This window comes from Haliotis cracherodii, unplaced genomic scaffold, assembly GCF_022045235.1.
Source record: "Haliotis cracherodii isolate W230 unplaced genomic scaffold, xgHalCrac1.p SCAF_5, whole genome shotgun sequence".
Taxonomy (NCBI): domain Eukaryota; kingdom Metazoa; phylum Mollusca; class Gastropoda; order Lepetellida; family Haliotidae; genus Haliotis; species Haliotis cracherodii.
In genome coordinates, this window is record NW_027266308.1 from 22,192,218 (window position 1) to 22,213,298 (window position 21,081).

At 39.9% G+C, this 21,081-nt stretch overlaps 2 protein-coding genes across 2 annotated transcripts in view; both read right to left on the minus strand.

Moving 5' to 3' along the window:
* LOC139444227 (xanthine dehydrogenase/oxidase-like) overlaps window positions 1-4,177 on the minus strand; it is a 30,768-nt gene extending 26,591 nt beyond the window's left edge. Inside the window, exons 1-3 of the mRNA XM_071225149.1 lie at window positions 4,104-4,177; window positions 2,040-2,097; window positions 1,792-1,888 (exon numbers count right to left, since the gene is read on the minus strand). Of these exons, the coding sequence (XP_071081250.1) occupies window positions 1,792-1,888; window positions 2,040-2,097; window positions 4,104-4,142 (194 nt within the window). The 5' untranslated portion in view covers window positions 4,143-4,177. The remainder of the gene's footprint in view (window positions 1-1,791; window positions 1,889-2,039; window positions 2,098-4,103) is intronic.
* Window positions 4,178-14,601: 10,424 nt separating this feature from the next.
* Window positions 14,602-21,081, minus strand: part of LOC139444228 (xanthine dehydrogenase/oxidase-like) — a 35,136-nt gene continuing 28,656 nt past the window's right edge. The window contains exons 27-34 of the mRNA XM_071225150.1: window positions 20,322-20,417; window positions 19,568-19,696; window positions 19,067-19,141; window positions 17,174-17,226; window positions 16,580-16,697; window positions 16,191-16,277; window positions 14,952-15,119; window positions 14,602-14,787 (exon numbers count right to left, since the gene is read on the minus strand). Coding sequence (XP_071081251.1) covers window positions 14,602-14,787; window positions 14,952-15,119; window positions 16,191-16,277; window positions 16,580-16,697; window positions 17,174-17,226; window positions 19,067-19,141; window positions 19,568-19,696; window positions 20,322-20,417 — 912 coding nt within the window. The remainder of the gene's footprint in view (window positions 14,788-14,951; window positions 15,120-16,190; window positions 16,278-16,579; window positions 16,698-17,173; window positions 17,227-19,066; window positions 19,142-19,567; window positions 19,697-20,321; window positions 20,418-21,081) is intronic.

Here is a 21,081-nt window from a genome sequence, read left to right on the forward strand (position 1 = left end):
GTTTAGGTGTAATAACCCCTTTGTATAAAAAGGATGATGTATCCTCTCCCAATATTTACAGAGTATTGGGCCAGTGCCTATGACAAGATAGTTGAATCACAAGCTGGTTTTCGTAAGGGGTTTAGTACAACAGACAATATACACATAATACAAGCAGTTATTCAACGTCAAAAAAAGCATGGCAAGATGTTGGCACTATTTGTAGATTTTAAGGAAGCTTTTGATCTTGTAAATAGATCTAAATTATGGGGAATCTCATTGCAGCATGGAGTCTCTCCTCAATCAGTGAAGTCTTTACAATATATCTATGAACGTGTCAAGGCCAGTGACAGATCCAGTAACATCTTTTCGGAGGAATTTAATTGTACTCTTCGTTTAAGACAAGGTTGTGCATTAAGCCCACTGTTGTTTTCTATGTTCATCAAGAGATATAGAGTTATCATGTTCGCATGAAATACAACTACATCCCGATCTTCTTCAACTTTTTTGTTATTATTTGCTGATGATATCATTTTGGTTTCTGATGGTGTGTATGGACTTAAGCAACGTATTAATACAATACAATTGTTTGGCGATGAATAATTTTTTTATGTAAATTTAGAGAAAACCAAGGTTGTTGTTTTTAAAAGAGGTGGTATCTTATCAAGGCATGAGAAATGATTTTTTGATGGAGTCAAGCTCGATTGTGAAAACTCCTATACATATTTTGGCTTAACATTTACCAGGTCTTTATCATGGCGTAAACATGTAAATGATGCAGCGCTACAAGCAAAGAAAGTGTTATATGGATTACGTAAATCTTTAGCAAAACTGAAGCCGTTATCCTTTGATATTTTGTTTAAAATATTTGATACCAGAATCACTCCTATAATGTTATAAGGGTCAGAAATATGGGGCTGGAGTCCTGACATTTGTAACGAAAGTGAGAGCGTACCTATGATTGCTTGTAAACGAGTTTCAGGAGTTCGAAACACAACATCAAATGATGTTGTGAGAGGTGAATGTGGACGTTATTCGCTGTATTTTTATGCATACAAAAGAGCTGTTAAGTACTGGTGTAATATTTTGAAAATGCCACACTGACGATATGTAAAAAAATGTTATAACATGCAACTTCAGGCACTCCAAAATGATAAAATTAATTGGGATTAAATAAATAGAAGTATTATTCAGCTAACAGGTTTTGGCCTTGTGTGGGAGCACAAATGTATGACGAAGAGTAGATTAAAATCATATGAACAAGACTGGCATGCATCTCTTTCGGAGAGCTCAAAATCATATAACTATTCGTTGTATAAGCAAACGTTTGGCCTGGAAATACATATCACTATGTTAAAACAAAAGAAATTTAGACATGCTCAATACATTTGAATAAAGACTACTACCAGTCAAGGGACAAATGACAATAGAGTGTGTGTCTGCAGAATAACAAGAGAGTCACAGTATAAAAGCGTGTGTCTGCAGAATAACAAGATATAGCTTTAGATTATGTCTCTGCAGAACCACACAAGAGGCAAATATTATATTGTGTGCCTGTGGAATAGAAATAGGTGCATATCGTTATATTTGTTGTGTGCAGAATAACAAGAGGTTCAGAGCATCATGTTGGTTAATAACAGAATAACAAAATGACAAGATATGGGTGTCGTTAGATTGCTTGTCGGTGAAATGTACGGGAGATTATTTCGGGAGATTCGGGAGATTATTTCGGGAGATTCGCAAGATTATGCCAATGAACCTTGATCCATTTATTTTTGTGATAAAACCTCAACTCATCTGCAGTGTTCTCACCTGATAGTTTTCTCGCCGCTATCATAACGGGACAGCATGACGGTACAAGCTCCACACCGCCCTTCTCCGCATCCTTCCTTGGAACCTGTCAGACGCACTGCCTAACGTCAAGGAATTTACGATCTTTAACATTCCCAAATTCAAAACTATCAAAAGTTTCATGTCGAACTACACGTACGTTAGCATAGACAAAGCTGACCTTGTCTCGCGTAAACACCTTACCCCTTCCGATGTATGAGGAAGGATACGTGTCCGTCTGAGGTAGTTGAGGAGGTTGGCCCGGGGGTCGGGACTTGACTCTGTCACCTGGAATGTATAGCGTGGTATTGCGGACTTGCTGTAGTCTTGCTTACTTCATATATACTACTCAAAAGAAGTTAAAGAACACCAGATTATTTTATATTACTGTAGTTAAACTGTCATGCTCTGACAGGTTAACTAAGGCAATGAGAAAGAATCGGAGGTTCCTTAACTTCTTTTGAGTAGTATATAATGATTGACGGTGTATTTCATTATACCTACGGCATCCTGATCAATTCAAATGAGTTCGGAATGTATTGACGGACAATATTATAATTAATAATAATTAATCAAATCTGCCAACACACAACAATTAACTTTACTTATTTATTAATATTTAATTATGATTTTGATATGTGCAGTTGTTTTGGAGAAGATTTAAATTCAAATCCATTGAGAAGATAACCTCAGATACATTATGGCAGCCTGATAAAGAATGTGGACCAGGAATTGGCCAGCTGGGCCCACTTGCACAAAGCGACCTTAGCGCTACGACTATTGTAAGCCTATGTTAAAGCATGGGAGCTACGATCATCTTAGCGCTAAGATCGCTTTGTGCAAGTGGGTCCTACGGGTCAGTGATTGTGACCACCCTGTCTTTTAATGGGCCCCGACGACAGCTATGTGCTACATGATTATCCACTGTCGACCGGACGCCGGACTGTGACTCAGAATTAAGCTTTTACTTTGTTTACTATGTTAGGGCTAAATAACTACTTGCTCCAAAGTTATCCAGTGTATCCAAGTTATCCAAGTGACTCAGCATGTACCAATTGATATGTGTGCTAGAGAAGGATAGAGAAATACCGTTCTGTTTCTTTGTTATAGGTTATTTTTGCTTTTCCACACTTAGATAAGTCTTGTGTACTGATCGCGTCCGGAATGTGTACAATTTGTTGCAAAATAATTCATATTAAAATTTGACGGTTTTAAAAAGTACACCGATCAAGAGGGATACCGTTGAAGGTTATAACTCTTTAAGTAGTGTCACATGCTAACGCTGAATCATATTCTTCACCTAGAAAAAAGGGTCACACGAGAGTCCCTACAATGGCTACAGCTACTTGTTGACTGAGTTTCACAATTATTCATACGGTGCTTGTTTACACATACTCCCTGGACGGGTCTAGTTGGGTCTATAGTCTTCCTCGCTGACCTATATTCTATGAATACACAAATATTTAAATAAAAAGACTTTTACGAAATAGTCGAAAATTATTGAAAATATTACACATCTTTGTCTGTGATGTTTTAATTCAGTCGTGATTCGTTTTATATTCCGAATTCGTCTTTTTGTTTGTATTCAACGAATACTATCTGGATTTCAACCCTGTGATCAATATCTCGTCTGTTGTACTTGTATTTTATTCCGACATGCCGTGTAACACCAAAGGGCATTTCATTAGGTATTTATAACTGCAAAGTAATAACACCTGAATCCAATTTTGATCACCTACACAAAAGGGTCACACGAGAGTCCCTACAATGGCTACAGCTACTTGTTGACTGAGTTTCACAATTATTCATACGGTGCTTGTTTACACATACTCCCTGGACGGGTCTAGTTGGGTCTATAGTCTTCCTCGCTGACCTATATTCTATGAATACACAAATATTTAAATAAAAAGACTTTTACGAAATAGTCGAAAATTATTGAAAATATTACACATCTTTGTCTGTGATGTTTTAATTCAGTCGTGATTCGTTTTATATTCCGAATTCGTCTTTTTGTTTGTATTCAACGAATACTATCTGGTTTTCAACCCTGTGATCAATATCTCGTCTGTTGTAATTGTATTTTATTCCGACATGCCGTGTAACATCGAAGGGCATTTCATTAGGTATTTATAACTGCAAAGTAATAACACCTGAATCCAAATTTGATCTCAGTGGGCTGTTTAGGATTACCACAGGCCCCACGAGGCCCGGGTCAACAATTAATGCAGAGCTCTTCTACAATGATAGGGTTACACGGTGGTTGAAATGACAGATCGAGCAAGATTGTCACCTACCTTAACACCATTGACGAAAAAGATGAGATTATTCTGCATGACGAGGACTGGGCGCTGCTGCAGCACAACTTGTAACCGCTGATACAGACAGGCTTTAGGTCAAAGGTCAAGGTTGACATGAAGTTGTAGGCTGTGGTGAAATAACTCAGTGGGCTGATAAGTGATTCACCCCGTCGACGTTGTTTTGGTGTTGGGATGCAATGCTCACTACTCTGTATTCAAGCAGCTTTATGTGTCGTTTCATTGGAGGAGAGGGGCGGCCGGGTAGCCAGCCTAGTGGTTAAAGCGTTCGGGTTCGATTCACGACATGGGTAAAATGTGTGAAGCCAATTTCTGGTGTCCCCACAGTGGTATTGCAGGAATATTGCTAAAAGCGGTGTAAAACCATACTCACTCAGGAGAGGAGAGGTGAGGTGAAATGGGGTTTAACGTCGCGTTCAAGAATATTGCACTTATACAGCGCCGCGTGCGTGTGCGTGTGTGCGTGTGTTTGTGTGTGTGTGACTGCTTGTACTTGTCCGGTTTGACAGTGCTAGCCCAGTTTAACATGGATTCCTCTCTCAGAAACGCATTGCGCAATACGGCCTGCGATGGAATTGTGAGGTGAGGGGAAATAGGGTTTAACGTCGCGTCCATGATTATTGCACTTATATAGCGCGCGTGCGTGTTTGTACTAGTACTGACTGATGGCATTTTCTAGTGCTAGTTCACTGAGATACTAGCCGCAGTTTAAAATGAATACCCCATTCAGACGCAGTATACTGACTTCCTATTCTATAATAGGGTGTCAGACCTTTAGTTCAAATGTTTAGATGAGGAATCACACGCTACTGCAAGGCTCACACAGGCACATTTGAACAATATCCGACACAATGGCTGACGTCAAACCTGGGAGTATATTTAGCGTATATTAGCCGTGTTATAGATGCATTATAAGAAAGCAAAGTGTGAATGGAAGTGCATCTCTCAATGTAAATCATTGGACATCTGAGTCATCCGCAAGTATATGAGTCATATAGCCGATGTGTAATGCAGGCGATGTATTCCAGTGCCACTAAATAGCTTTACACTGTTCATTAACAGTAAACATGTGTTTATGAGGAGAGGGAAAACTGTTGCCAGTATCGGTCGCCATTGCTGCTTGTTTGACACTGTCAGCCTGAAACAAAATACATTTTTGTTGGGAGATCTGTCTTTGAAACACACAGTCCAGCATTGGGTCCACAAACACTTTCTTCTATGATCTAATATATCACCACACAGTAGTACAACAATAACCAGGCGGCATCTTGGAGGCGACAGACAACCAACCTGCCCAGCCGCTGTCCGAGAGTCAAGTCCCCAATAACAGAAAGCGTACTATAATTATCCCTCAGGTGAACCCAGAGACCATATAATATGATCTCTGGGTGAACCCCTGTCAGACTGCCATGTATCGTGTTACTACCTGACATGTGTGGCCAGTCTGAAATACCTCGCACCTCATGCATAATGCAGAGTTTAAGTTTAACCTGGACTTATCTAATTTGTGATCAAAAGCTTATATAAATATTTTTTTCTCTTCAATAAAAGAAACAGCACGTCCCATTTTAATATTTTGAAAACCCAATAGTCCAGAAACTCTACGGTCCTTGTCCAGTCTCGGTCAAAGGTATTTACAAAATTAAACATGCTATTTTCATGGGAACATACTAAGGAAGAGAAAATGAAAATAAATTGTTCCAAAACTCAATGTTTACACTACGTTCCCCATGGGCGAGAATATGTTCCTGTACTTAAAACTCATGTTTTTGTTTCGCAAATACATACAGGTGTTCTTACAAGTATCCTGACACAAAATTTAAATCATTTTAACCAAATTCAACAATTTTATAGCGATATTGAAATATTTCGCCACGGGCGAGAAAAAGGCTTGGCCCATGGGCGAGAATATTTTCCTTTGCTAAACTGTTTTAGTTTCCCAAATACATAAAGGTGTGTTTACAAGCACGACACATGATTCAACTCTTTTTAACTTAATTCAACTAATTTGTGGCGTTATTTAAATATTTCGCCCATGTTTTCGTCAATCTCTTTAAAGCATTATCTAAGTGTGCAAAATATATCGTATCATGTGAAATATACTTTATATTATATCATTACATTACTATTTAAAAAGGGCCTTTGGTTGGATGTTTCACCTTTTGTACATATTGTAACGATCTTTTATGAACCCGGCCTTACCTCGCAAAACGTTTTGCTAATTTATCATACAAATTCATGCGCGTGTACTACAATTCATTGGCGTTATTTTCCACAACATTAAAGTTTAGTTTCTTTTTCATTTCCCATTTTATGTCTCGTTGTTGCATCACACTGGGCAATTAAGTGACAGGGGTTTGCAATATACACGTACGCGTGCGCGTATTTTAATGGAAAAAAACCCGATTCGTCTTTCATTGCATAACATCTGGCTGAATATCTCACATTCTGACGAAATCTCGAAATAATTATTCAATTATATGCGGTGTCGAACTGACCAATGGGAATTATGTTTAAAGGCGATTGAGGAAAACGTGGCCACAGAAATCCTCGAAGTATAGCAGCAATCAACAAGGCCAATGCTATACTTATAACCTAGTGACGCACGTAACAACGGCAGGCAATCTGTCTGCTACAGCTACCATACCATCATCCCTGTCACAAATGGCGTATTAACGGCTTATTCAAAATATTAATTGTAAATGTTCGTTAACAGACTAACGCATGCCGTATACAGTCCTCAACTGGATGTTACATTACTTATATCAGCTAACGGCCCTGTTTGTGTAAATATGCACTAGACATAAGATTTAATTAAGACTAATAAAATCAATTTAAAGACCTAATAGACCATAAAACCGAATAAAATATGTCTTGGTATCATCTCTTGTGTATTAGATGATGATAACGACCTGAAATGTTATGTGTAGGAGAAACCATGTCTCCGAGGGATTACTAGAGATTGTAAACCCTCACATGAGCGAACGTCCCGAGGGGACCGTAGGCCAGCGGGACGTTTCCTCATGTGAGGGTTTACAATCTCTGGTAATCCCTCGGAGTCATGGTTTGTCCAACTTATAAACCGACTCATCGCATAGACAACGATTTTAATGAAATAACTGTAATAAAAAATATCAAATGTATAACCTGTATCGGAGATGAAATATCGCCTGCAGTCGTGAACTCGGTTCACTGAAACCGGTGACCTCTGCACGCGGGTTTAGCAACGGTGCGAAATCTGCACGTGCGTCTCGCAATGGCACGAAATCTGCACGTGCCTCTCGTAGGCTGAGACTATAACACGTTTTGCTTTGACTGACGCTCATTCATTGTACAGCCTGTTGCTGGCGTACAGACCTTGAAAAGGACATTCTAAAAAGCAGTTATACTTATCAACACCTCTGTAGCCTTGTGGTACACTCACTGGGCTACAGATATTAAGGTTGCGATTTCGATCCACGGGAATATATAGAAAACATTTGTCATTTGATTTTACATTTCATTACATGTTACAATCTGAACGGAAGTTATAATGATTGTAAGCCATCCTGCGAGGTGTTACCACAATTTCAAAAACTCCATATCAAGTTACACAAACAGCCAGTAGGTTTATTAAACGTTAGATTAGGAAGAGGAAACATTAAAGTGTTTTATAATACTTGGGAATATATGAGCAATATGATGTAGCAACATAAACATGCATGCATGGAATGGAAAAGGGAAAATGGTGAAAACAAATTGAAATAGATTTTAATAAAACACTATTGTACTAAACAACTTGCAAAAGCGGTGCCCAAAATTGTTTGACCGTATTTTGTGTGTTGGAGACTGACGACTGACAAGTAATTGTCATGTTGTACGCATGTTTCCATAGACAATTTCAGATATACAACCGACATGAAGCTGAGAACTGAGAGGCCAAGTATAACCTGCATTCACACACGGAAGTAATATACTTGTGTGTATGCCCTCTCCTCTGTAAAATGTATCACTAACGCATTTTTGCATTGTAATAAATATAGTAATTAATAAAACTTGGTAATTTGGTGGGTCTCCGACAGATATGATTTTCAGTTTGATACACCTTTGATTGGTACGGATTACGTACATGTAGTCACTGTCTCTAATGTATCTGCTAGTTAGAAATTTCAAATATCATGTTAAAGCACTGTTCCTAAAATAAGGCAGTTTCTTGTATCTGGTATAAAGGGGTGATTCGCCTAGTCACGCAGTCATTTGTACTTGATCGAATGATTTCCACGAAACATTCCAGCAGAGAGTTTGGTTTTTTATTATATACATGTATTGTTAATTGTAGAAGATACGTACATCTCTGTATCTCAGAACGCAAAACTGGTCACATTCAAACATGTAGTACACAGTGAATTGTTACATCTAATTTCCTGCATGTTGCTTTTTGAACAAAAAGCCTACCATGTGTACTGTAATCGGTGTCCACTGTTAAAAGAGTATTAGTGCAGTCAGCTATAGTTAATGGAGAGACAATAATAAGGTGATTAATTATAATCTGTTGCAGAATATGCGGTATAAGTGTAGTCATTTATATATATACACATTACACATATACAGATGAAATACACGATATGATACAGTGCAAGAAGAAATTAAGATACGGTTTCTATTAAAAATAATTATATGATTATGGATTTAATTAGCATGTTTAATGATTACGGTCAACATACGTCTTCAAACAAGTTTTAGAACTCTAGCATGGTCAAGGATTACGATGTGAACGAGGGGAAAGGCAGACGCACGTGGATTAACTCTTAGGTTATTATTAGTTCACATTTTTGGGCATTTCAGACACTAATTGAACAGAGTTCACCTGCACATGTCCACTTTAGTCAGACAGACTATAACCAAATCATGCAATGAGCTGTAGCTCTTAATCCCTTATAACAACAACACCACCACCAGCACCCAGGGTGAGGGCACAGAAAGGTTAAACCGTGTCCGCCAGACAATCTCAGGTGGCTAACGCCATATCTCCTATCAAGTCAGCTCTATTTTTCGAGCATAATTAATTTTTTTACATTTTGAATAAAAGGAATTAAAAAATCATATTTAACAAACCTACACATTACCAAATACAAAACTTTATAACCCGTTCTACACTTCGTTCCAATTAACCTTGATAATTCAACTCTCTTGCGAAGGTCGAAGGTCGTATACGACTTTAAAGTGAATACATCTCCAGTGTACAAGTAACTTTTAACTGTATCATATACATCCAGGATAAGCAATTATTTAAGTTCCTAATTCGAATGAGCACATTCTGAGGCTAAATTTGCAAAAGGACAGACAAAATATTTCTTTGTACAATGCAAACAATACAAACGTAGCGGCTGATAGAAAGAGACAATGATTGAATAATCCGTAATATATTCTAACCTACTAATTACTCAGCTGCCCAATACTGTCATACTGTGGGCAGAGTAAGTTACTCCAACTGGTTGAGTGATATAGATTAACCAGACTATGATTTTGTTTGTAAGTTGCGTTTGATCTGGGTCGGGTTGCAGGTGTTTTATTGGGCAAAACCAGGGCAGGCCCATGGGTGACAGTGTAAATATTGAGTTTTTAAACATTTTCTTTTTCATTTTTTCTTCCTTAGTATGATCCCATGAAAACAGCATGTTTAATTTTGTAAATACCTTTGACCGAGACTGGGCAAAGACCGTAGAGCTTCTGGACTATTGGGTTTCCAGAATTAAAATGGGACGTGTTAAAAGCAAAAGTTGTAAAATCGTAAATATCTGACAGAGCGAACACAACAATGTGAGAGCCCGGCTCCGAAACACACCAACACATGACATACACGTACAACGTCACTTGTTGGGCTATAAAAACGATGGGTTTTCATGTTGGAATTTCAATTTCAGCATGAAAACAAAACATATTTTAGAAAAGCTGAAATATAATATTCGTGATAACATTACTGCAAGTATAAAGGATGATATACATGTCTTTGATTTGTTGAAGTAGCTCCCTGTGGAGTATGATCTTGTTATAGCAGGTTATAAATATCACGTAGTGGTAAGCTGGACGTGTTGAACAATTTCAGTTCGTGGTGAACAACACATACTTTTCATTACTTGTTGTATTTTCTGTTTGTTTGTATCCCCATGATCAATGAATGATACATATGATTATGATGATGACAATTTGGAAATATGGCAGTGACCATACACAACTTGCTTAAGACTTCTTTGGCCTTTGAATGAACAACCCCATGTAATTGAAGCGTGTCTGTCAACGTATAACCGTAATTATTACGGTATATCATCTAACAGTACACCTTAAGATTCACGGTAGTATGACTGTAAGCCTTTTACCCTAAAAATTACGGGAAAATTATAAGTAAAAGTTTATGGGTTGAATGACACGACGCGGCGACAGAAACCCCAAGCGGGTCCAATTTTATTTTTAACAATGACATATTGTAGTATGTTCATCTAGCATCAAGCGGTAAACGAGTTTTAATGGAAATCTTTCGCAATCTACTTCCGTTTTCTTTAAAATACTTAGTCCTCAAATTAAAACTATTCTTTTATATGGTGCTGAAATACGGGGAATAGACTGATTTGAAATAAGTAGAACGTGCATTTTATGGCTTGTAAGAAATTTCTTAACGTCAGTTTGCAAACACCAAGTGCAGTTGTGTATGCGGAATGCGGTCGATATCAACTCTAGGTAAATGCTATGTGTCGTTCTGTAAAGTATTGGCTAAAAGTGATCGAAATGGATGAAGACAGGAGACCAAGAGAATCTGATATAGTATGCTTGTGTGTATATGTTCTATCAAACATGGAACAGTAACATCAATGCTAGTTCTTGGTACATCTTGTATGAAGAGTTTAAAAGTCTCATGGAACCAAAAAAACCCTTCTCGTATTGCTGAAATAATATATCGAAATGTTATGATGTTATGGCTACGACGACTTTTTATAACGGTAAACGAAGGGAAATAGGGTGATATTGATGATATTATGGTTTTGCCTATATATGTGAAACAACCATAGAGAAAGAAAATCATTTTACTTACACTGTGATCATTACAAATAATGATACTCATCTGAAGAGAATACTTAGTTTTATACACAGTAAAACGATATATGCTATCATGGGTTCCCAGCCTTGTCTAACATATAACCAAATCACTTGAGCACCTTGATAAAAAACATGAAACGATTTGCAAAATATATATCGACGCCCAGTTGGCGGTACACATGCTTTGCAGTCGATCGAAATCTGCACGTTGAAATCCATGTTGTTCATCAAGCGATAGACTCGTTAGTCCAGCCAAAATGTAGCTCCGGAATTCCAGCCAAGTTCGACAAGAGTGGAAACTGGATTTTTATAGTCAGTTAACGCCCTTGCCCCAGGAAGATGCTGAAAATTGGCTTTGACCAAAACCGCTTTACAAGGCCGAAAACAGTCGCCGAAACACTCCAAAACACAACAATGAGCCCCGTATCAAATACATCACCATCGAATAATCATTTCTTGCTTGTTTCATTTTAGCTACCGTCAAACATGGATGTATACCTTCTTTTGCTGTGCAGTTTATTTGGGTGAAGAAAATCAACAATATTTGATCTAATTACTAATCGTTAATGTTTCAATTTTGGGTGCTTTTGTTTAATTCTTAAGGAAATACAAACATTTCTTTTCCAATGTGAACATGCACCCTTTACTAGACAGAGAAGAAACACCCCCGCTTTAAGTTTACAGGAGGCCACTACCCACAGTGGTTGCAATACAGTGCGTCGGGATGTACACCACTGTCTCAAATAAAGGGAAGTAACTCCAGGTGGCCTGTCACCAGCTCTTGATGCTTGGGAATGGTGGAATCCCGGAGAGCGGAAGGTTGGGGTTCGATCCTCGTCAGCGTCATACCAAAAGACGTAAAAAAAGATGGTACTTGTTATTACCCTATCTGGCCCAGACTCGATTATCTACAGACCATCGTAGGGGCACCCACTTTCGTCCCCTGTTCGTTTCGTTGACAATGCTATCAAAACAAAGCTATGCACCAGTGATTAGAGTGAGTGAGTGAGTTGGGTTTAACGCCGCTTTTAACAGTATTCCAGTCATATCACAACGTGTCAGCTTAATGTGGGAGGAAAACACGAAGTGATGCAGGTCTCAGACATTTACCACTTCGGTGAAACCCACGAGCACGGGTATGGTGCTGACAAACCTAGAAAAATAATCGGGGCGAACCGGGATTCGAACCCACAATTATAGGTTTCTGGCGTGGCTAAGGGACGCAACTCTGCACAGCGAATCGCGGCGCCTAAGACGACTGGGCCACCCGTGCCCCCAGCTGCGATTACAGGGGTAATGAGCAGACCCCTTCAGAATGAATGAGTGAGTTTTACGCCGCTTTTAGCAATATTCCAGCAATATCACGGCGGGGGACACCGGAAATGGGCTTCACACATTGTACCCAAGTCGGGAATCGAACCCGGGTCTTCGGCGTGACGAGCGAACGCTTTAACCACTAGGCTACGCGACCGCCCCAGACCCCTTCAGAAACATAGTAGACCAGACCGTGCTGGATGAGATAAAGGAGAATAAGAGAGTGTTGACAACAATATATTTATTCTATACAATGACCAAACGTCGTGGCATATAGCTGAAACATTGCTACCGCGGCATATATCAACAAAGAAAACAGACACAGTAACAAATATTTTATCACGTGACTTGCGACATGTTAAGGATTACAAACTGGGAAATAAGGAAATATTTAAGCTAACAGACCATGGTCCAGTATCTTAAAGCTGAGGAGGGTCAAACTGAGTTCGCTAATTGGACATATTCCAGGACCAGTATCTCTTATCATGTTGGTCAGATATATCTACGGCGATGTTTACCATCCATCCATATGAAATCACATGTACCACGTATACAATCGGTGGTATGCTAGCTGGCCAGCTATTCTTCTTCATATTAAACTCTCTCCTAAACATTGTTATTACCAATGTCTTCGTCAAACTGGTTTATGTACTCATGTCGAGATAGCGTCACTAAACTTCGCAATAACAACTTTATTGATATTTTAATTAGAAAATAACTTTATCTGTTGTAGCTAGAATAGGTATAAATACGGACGACAGTCAGTCACACATCACTCTGTGGCTGACCAATAATATTCACTCAGGTGAGTGAGTTAGTTGGGTTTAACGCCGCTTTTAACAGTATTCCACGGCGTGTCAGCTGATGCAAGTCTCAGACGTTTACTACTTCGGTAAAACCCACGAGTACGGACATGGTGCTGACAAACCTAGAAACATAATCGGGGCGAACCAGGATTCGAACCCACAATCATAGGTTTCTGATATGCCCAAGGGACGCAACTCTGCACAGCGAATCGCGGCGCCTTAGACGACTGGGCCACCCGTGCCCACTCACTCAGGCGAGAAACGTTACTATCTTGTACTCTGTTTTTTACCCTTGTCGATACCGGCAAGTTTATGTGGTAATTGGAACACGTCATACGTTTGGGTATATTCTTTATTCTGGTTGTAATTTGCTGTGAGTACAGTATGTCAATTCTGTTTATTACGTCCTTTACATTGGAATATATATTGTGGCTAAAATAGTATTGTCTTGTGTCAATGCCTATACAGGTAATGGATTAGTTATAGAGTATCGGGTATATTGTGTCCAGTCATATATAAACTGTTGTATACATGTACAACGTTGGCTACCTTGGAATATGTTCTGTAACATAGCATTATCTTGTGTGAATGTCCACTCGGGAAATGGATTAGCTGGAATGTGTCGGGTATATTTTATTCTGTAGCAAATGTAGCTATTGTACGTTGTCAACCCTCCTATATCACATTCATAAGATATCCTTTATAATTATAAACGAATAAAGACGAATAAACTCACTGTTTATTCACCCTGGTCTTTTGTGTGGGTTGGTCGTGCACAGCTGTATCTCTGCGAAGCGAGTTGATTCTCAAAATACCGCTTAACAGAACCACACTTTACAAATTTTAAATCGGTTACAAATCTAAATTTGGTTATGTTCTCTCTGCATTTGTCAATAGTTACAGTGTCAGATTACTTTAGCCTGTGTCATTTCTCCTTATTAGCACAGATTGATCATGCTGAGTGCAGAAGTTGACAGATTTCTGTCATGAAAGATTATCTTTAAATCTGTGGTGGTTATTCTCAGGTGACCAACAATGTAAACAGGACGGTGGCCCGACCACCACACCACCAATGTATAATTAACCATAGCGGTCTACAACCAGTGAATATACAAGTAAAAGTATTTAGACACAAGCTATTGTCTTTGCTGATTTATCTTTTATATATTACACGATACCTGTAGACAACCATGCGTGTACCATTATTCGTGTATTATTCCACGAAGACAACCTGCTTTAGTACATACTGTTCCCCTTCGAAGTATCTTCTCGAAGATACGAACAAGTTAATGTTTTTGATCCGTTAACTTGAAGATACACGCGCGGCAAGCCTCGCGTATCCTTTCCGCAGTTGCCGGAACGTGCATGTCAAAATGGCCACTACAGCCATTTGACACGCGGCAATCCAATATGGCGGCTTTCAGAGCGAAGTATACTGACATAGCTGTGCACATTGGAGGTTCGCCGATTCCCTGTGGAGAAATATAAAAATAGTGTTAAATGATGTTGTAGAAGCCAGTGTTGATTAAGCGTCACAGTTAAAAATATTGATACTGATCACTGTTCTGTACTAAGTCAGTCACAAAGAGAACGCCACTTGGTAGATTACATGTTGGTATGCCATGGCTGAACCTACCCTAGAGGAAAAAATACCATGAGGGTTGGCGCTGTCTTTGAGCAAGGAGACGTTGAGCTTGCGGGGGATGTTCCTGACGGTGGGTATCTTGTATTCAGCAGGCCCCCCCTGCAGCACCCATCCATCCTCCGACACAACGGCCCTCTCCAGCAACATGTGGCCACACCCCTGAAACATGGTCAGATTATTGGTGTGTCCACCATAACAAGCCTTCAACATGGACAGATGACTAATGTGCCCCCCAACAACAAGCCTGGAACATGAGAAGATTACTGATGTGTCCACTATAACAAGCCTGGCACATGGGCAGATTACTGATGTGTTCACTATAACAAGCATAGAACATATGCAGATTACTGATACACTCACTATATCAAGCCTGGAACATAGGCAGATGACTGTTGTGTCCAATATAACAAGCCTGGAACATCGACAGTTTACTGATGTGTTCACCATAACAAGCCTAGAACATGGGCAGATAACTGATGTGTCCACTATAACAAGCCTGGAACATGGGGCAGATTACTGATGTGTCCACTATAACAAGCCTGGAACATGGGCAGATTACTGATGTGTTCACTATAACAAGCATAGAACATATGCAGATTACTGATACACTCACTATATCAAGCCTGGAACATAGGCAGATGACTGTTGTGTCCAATATAACAAGCCTGGAACATCGACAGTTTACTGATGTGTTCACCATAACAAGCCTAGAACATGGGCAGATAACTGATGTGTCCACTATAACAAGCCTGGAACATGGGGCAGATTACTGATGTGTCCACTATAACAAGCCTGGAACATGGGCAGATTACTGATGTGTTCACCATAACAAGCCTAGAACATGGGCAGATTACTGTTGTGTCCACTATAACAAGCATGGAACATGGACAATTTACTGATGTGTCCAATATAACAAGCCCGGAACATGTACAGATTACTGATGTGTCCAATATAACAAGCATGGAACATGGACAGATTACTGATGTATCCAGTATAACAAGCATGGAACATGGACAGATTACTGATGTGTTCACTACCGGTCTGGAACAATCACACCTATTTTCGTCAACAAATAGTTATTATCAACGTCTGTACGAGACAATGTTTGATAGTAACACAGGATCTTGCATGACTAAGGCTGAGATGAGAACCAGTGGAAGTGTGAGTGAGAGCGTCTTTTATCAAGACGTTCGCTTTGAATACAGTCTGTCACGTCTGAGACATACTCACCTGTTGGAAAGCGCCCTCTATCTGTCCGATGTCGATCCCCGGGTTCAGGCTCCTGCCCACATCGATGACCATGTCCGCCTGGAGGATCTGCCCAAATAGGTTATGAGGTTCAACTATGGCAGTTGGGAACTAACCATGTTATATTTTTTTATGTGGCCGGAAATTTTTGTGACAGCCAAACATGTGCATTAAGCACAACTCATTAGAACATCCAACACGCCCAGAGAACAATACTTTATTTTCTTAAATTGTAAGACCAAATTTCAGCAGTTTCTGGAACAAACATATCTGACCACCTTGTAAAGAAGATACCTGACCCTTCTTTTGTACAGTACATATCTGACCCCCTTCTAAAGAACATCTGACATGATCTTTTGCATGACAAATACCTGGCATTCTCCAGTCAGACAGTCCACTTCTACCTCGGAGCACCCAGCACCACATGTCGTATAGTCATATAACTTCCCTTTGAGGGTGTTGAAGTCAAAGCCATTCAGTTCACTTGACCTGAGAAAACGAGTAACAGTCACAAAGACCTAACGTGTCACTGTTTGCCTGCTTCTACAGATATATCATGATCGGGGCCAATAGGTTACTGGGTACCAAATGCTATCTCGGCGTATCCACGGGATCGATGTCCAAAGTATTGAAGTATCTGGTATACATGTACTACTCAGAAACAAAAGGTCCGCAATACACGTTCGATTGTTTTTATAAATGAAGAATGTGTGTTTTAGAATGATGTGTCCATATATTTTAAAGGGTTTCTCTGAATTCATTTACGTGGTTATTAAGAGTAAGTTAAGTGTCAACATGTTCCGGTACTGCTGGACTGATCCCACAGGAAAACACATGATCGAACTTTGATGGTTCCACCCATAGGGTTCAAGCCTCCAGCATCCTGATGGTATGGCATCAGTTATCTTGAAATGCAACAGCCAGCTGGTTATGCCAATACTGACAGAACATGAAGCGGTACTTACCCATAGTGTCCTACTGCTGACAGGTTGACGTTGGTCATATAGGCCTCCATCACCTGACGAATGACACAACATTTACACTTGACACATACCTGACATATGACACAGCTCATACCCCTGACACATAGCACACCGCATACCTGACTCATGACAAAACACATACCCCTGACATATGGTACAGCTCATAAACCCTGACACATGGCGCAATATATACCTGACTCATGGCACAACGCATACCCCTGGCATATGGCACATCTCATAAACCCTGACATATGACACAGCTCATACCCCTGACACATGGCACAACACATACCCCTGACATATGGTACAGTTCATAAATCCTGACACATGGCGCAATATATACCTGACTCATGGCACAACGCACACCCCTGACACATGACACAACTCATACCCCTGACATATGGCACATCTCATAAACCCTGACATATATCACAACTCATACCACATGGCACAACTCATACCCCTGACACATGGCACAACACATACTTGACTCATGACACAACTCATAGCCCTAACTCATGGCACAATACATACTTGACTCATGGCACAACACATACACATGACACAACTCATACCCCTGACACATGGCACAACACATACTTGACTCATGACACAACTCATAGCCCTAACTCATGACACAACTCATACCTCTGACTCATGGCACAACACATACTTGACTCATGGCACAACACATACTTGACTCATGACACAACTCATACCCCTGACACATGACACAACACATACCCCTGACTCATGACACAACTCATACCCCTGACTCATGACACAACTCATACCCCTGACTCATGGCACAATACATACTTGACTCATGAAACAACTCATAGCCCTAACTCATGGCAGAATACATACTTGACTCATGACACAACTCATACCCCTGACTCATGACACAACACATACTTGACTCATGAAACAACTCATAGCCCTAACTCATGGCAGAATACATACTTGACTCATGACACAACTCATACCCCTGACTCATGACACAACTCATAGCCCTGACACATGGCACAACACATACTTGACTCATGACACAACTCATACCCCTGACTCATGGCACAACACATACTTGACTCATGACACAACACATACTTGACTCATGACACAACACATACTTGACTCATGACACAACTCATACCCCTGACACATGGCACAACAAATACTTGACTCATGAAACAACTCATAGCCCTAACTCATGGCACAATACATACTTGACTCATGAAACACCTCATAGCCCTAACTCATGGCACAATTCATACTTGACTCATGACACAACTCATACCCCTGACACATGGCATCACTCATAGCCCTGACTCATGGCACAATACATACTTGACTCATGACACAACTCATACCCCTGACACATGGCATCACTCATAGCCCTGACTCATGGCACAATACATACTTGACTCATGACACAACTCATACCCCTGACTCATGACACAACACATACCCCTGACTCATGACACAATACATGCTTGACTCATGACACAACTCATACCCCTGACTCATGACACAACTCATAGTCCTGACAACATTTACACTTGACACAAACCTGACATAAACCTGACACATGACACAACATATACATCTGACACATATCTTATACATGATTCAAACTATACACCTGACACACACCTGACACGTGACACAACATGTACACCTGACTAAACAGCTTAACATACAATGCTTAACGTAGACCGAGGACACCTTGTTGGTCGTACTTGATTGAAGCAGGCTTAAGTTCTCAGCGGGTTTAATGTCCGTATGAGTCTATGATGCAAACCGATAAGGACATTATCGAGTTTGATCGCTTACATGACTATATGGAACTTCAGATTATTGATCAGGATGACCTACCCAGTCTTTCCAGGTCTTGTCGGGGTTGTTCTTCTTGATGGACTCCAGCCGCCGCATTATCTCCTCACACGCAGCCTGTAACAACCGGGTGAGACTGTTTAAGTGTGTTTGAAAATGATGTTTCACTTTCTGTTATATCACGACGTGTCACCTTAATGTAGGAGTGAAAAAAGAGTTATGCATGTCTAAGACCTTTACCATTTTCCTGTAATCCACGAGAACGAGTATGGCGCTTACAAACCGAGAAACATAATCTGTGATTTAAACCCAAGATCATTTGTTCCTGGCACATCTAAGGGACGCAACTCTGCACAGCAAATGATAGTGATGCGTATGACGTTACCCTGGAGACGTGTACCATAAAACTGCACTACTCCTTACTGATGTATAAACAAATTACATTGCCGAAAATGTCCGAGGTTTATCATCAGGTTTTTTTCTCGAATTATCACTCCATTAATTGTATTATTAGGTTGGGTAAATGTGATAATATGAATTGACCTTTACTGCCTTGCCATTCTGGTCTGAAGATACACTGGCTGCTGTCGCCACGGTGTTGGGGACGCTGTCGGTGCTCGTCTCGGCGGTGTGGATGTTGGTGGCTGGCACTCCAAGAACATGGGATGCTACCTGTATATTTGAGGAACCAAGACGCTGAAGAATGGTTACATTAAATAACATCGGGAAGGCAATGCAAAACTCGCCCTCTCAGTGAGTAGACATGTTCATAACAGAAACCCTTTCCACCGCAATCCGCCAAGACAGCGAGGGACCTTCGACGACTTGGCCAACCGTGCCCCTAGACGTATGTGACATTGTAGAAGCTGTAGTTTCAAGTGATTGATAAAAGTACAAGTATATGTACCGCAATGTCGCATTGAACGAATAAAGAATTTAAAACCCTTAAATAGTTGATAAAGGTACAAGTATATGTACCCCAACGTGGCATTGAAAGAATAAAGACGTTGAAACCCTTAAATAGTTGATAAAGGTACAAGTATATGAACCCCAACGTGGCATTGAAAGAATAAAGACGTTGAAACCCTTAAATAGTTGATAAAGGTACAAGTATATGTACCCCGATGTCGCATTGGAAGAATAAAGAATTTAAAACACATAAACTGTTAAAGGTAGGAGCAGCATATGTACCGCAACGTCGCGTCGAATAAAGAAGTTGCATAAAGAACTCTGTCTTCGTGGTGATTACACATTCAGATATCAATAGGAAAAAGTTCATATGATGGTGCTGACCCACCTGTATCATCTTGATATAGAGTCCCTGACCCATCTCCGTTCCCCCGTGGGTCAACAGCACCGAGCCGTCCACGTACACGTGTACCAGTGCACCTGCCTGAAACACACACACACGTACTCCAAGACGTTACCCTCGCTGTCTCGCTCACAGAACAGACACCTCATCGCAATGACATACATCGTGATTAGTGTACTGATCAGTTAATTATAGGACAAATATTTCAGTTTGGTTTATGTTCGAGATAGATCTCAATTTTATTATAATCACATATAAATAATGTCTCAAATAACCCTTACAAGCTAACAAACAAAATGAAAACAAAATTTTTGAAACATTTTTCCGACAAAGGGATAAAATACAAAGGATGTATAGTACATCCTTAACAGCTTGGATGTACAATATTTTTCAAGCTTTACTATAGCAAATACACAACCAAGCATTATATGTCGGCAGACATCAAAGTGACTAGGTATGTTCTGGTGATGAAAATGAACAAAATAGGCTACCACGCTATATAAACAAGAGCAAACATGTTTGGGTCAATGTGTAGGTGCAGAGATGTAAAACATACAAAAACACTTCCAAATGCGCAACATTCTAAGTATATGCCGGTTATGATTTTTGTGCTCATCTAATTGAAGGAAAATACATGAATTGTAGATATTTCATTCTCACCACAGTTTCAGAAGAAGACGTAAATAGATGTCGTGCAACAGACATGTTTAGAAGTGTTGTCGATATAAATATCAATAACAATATT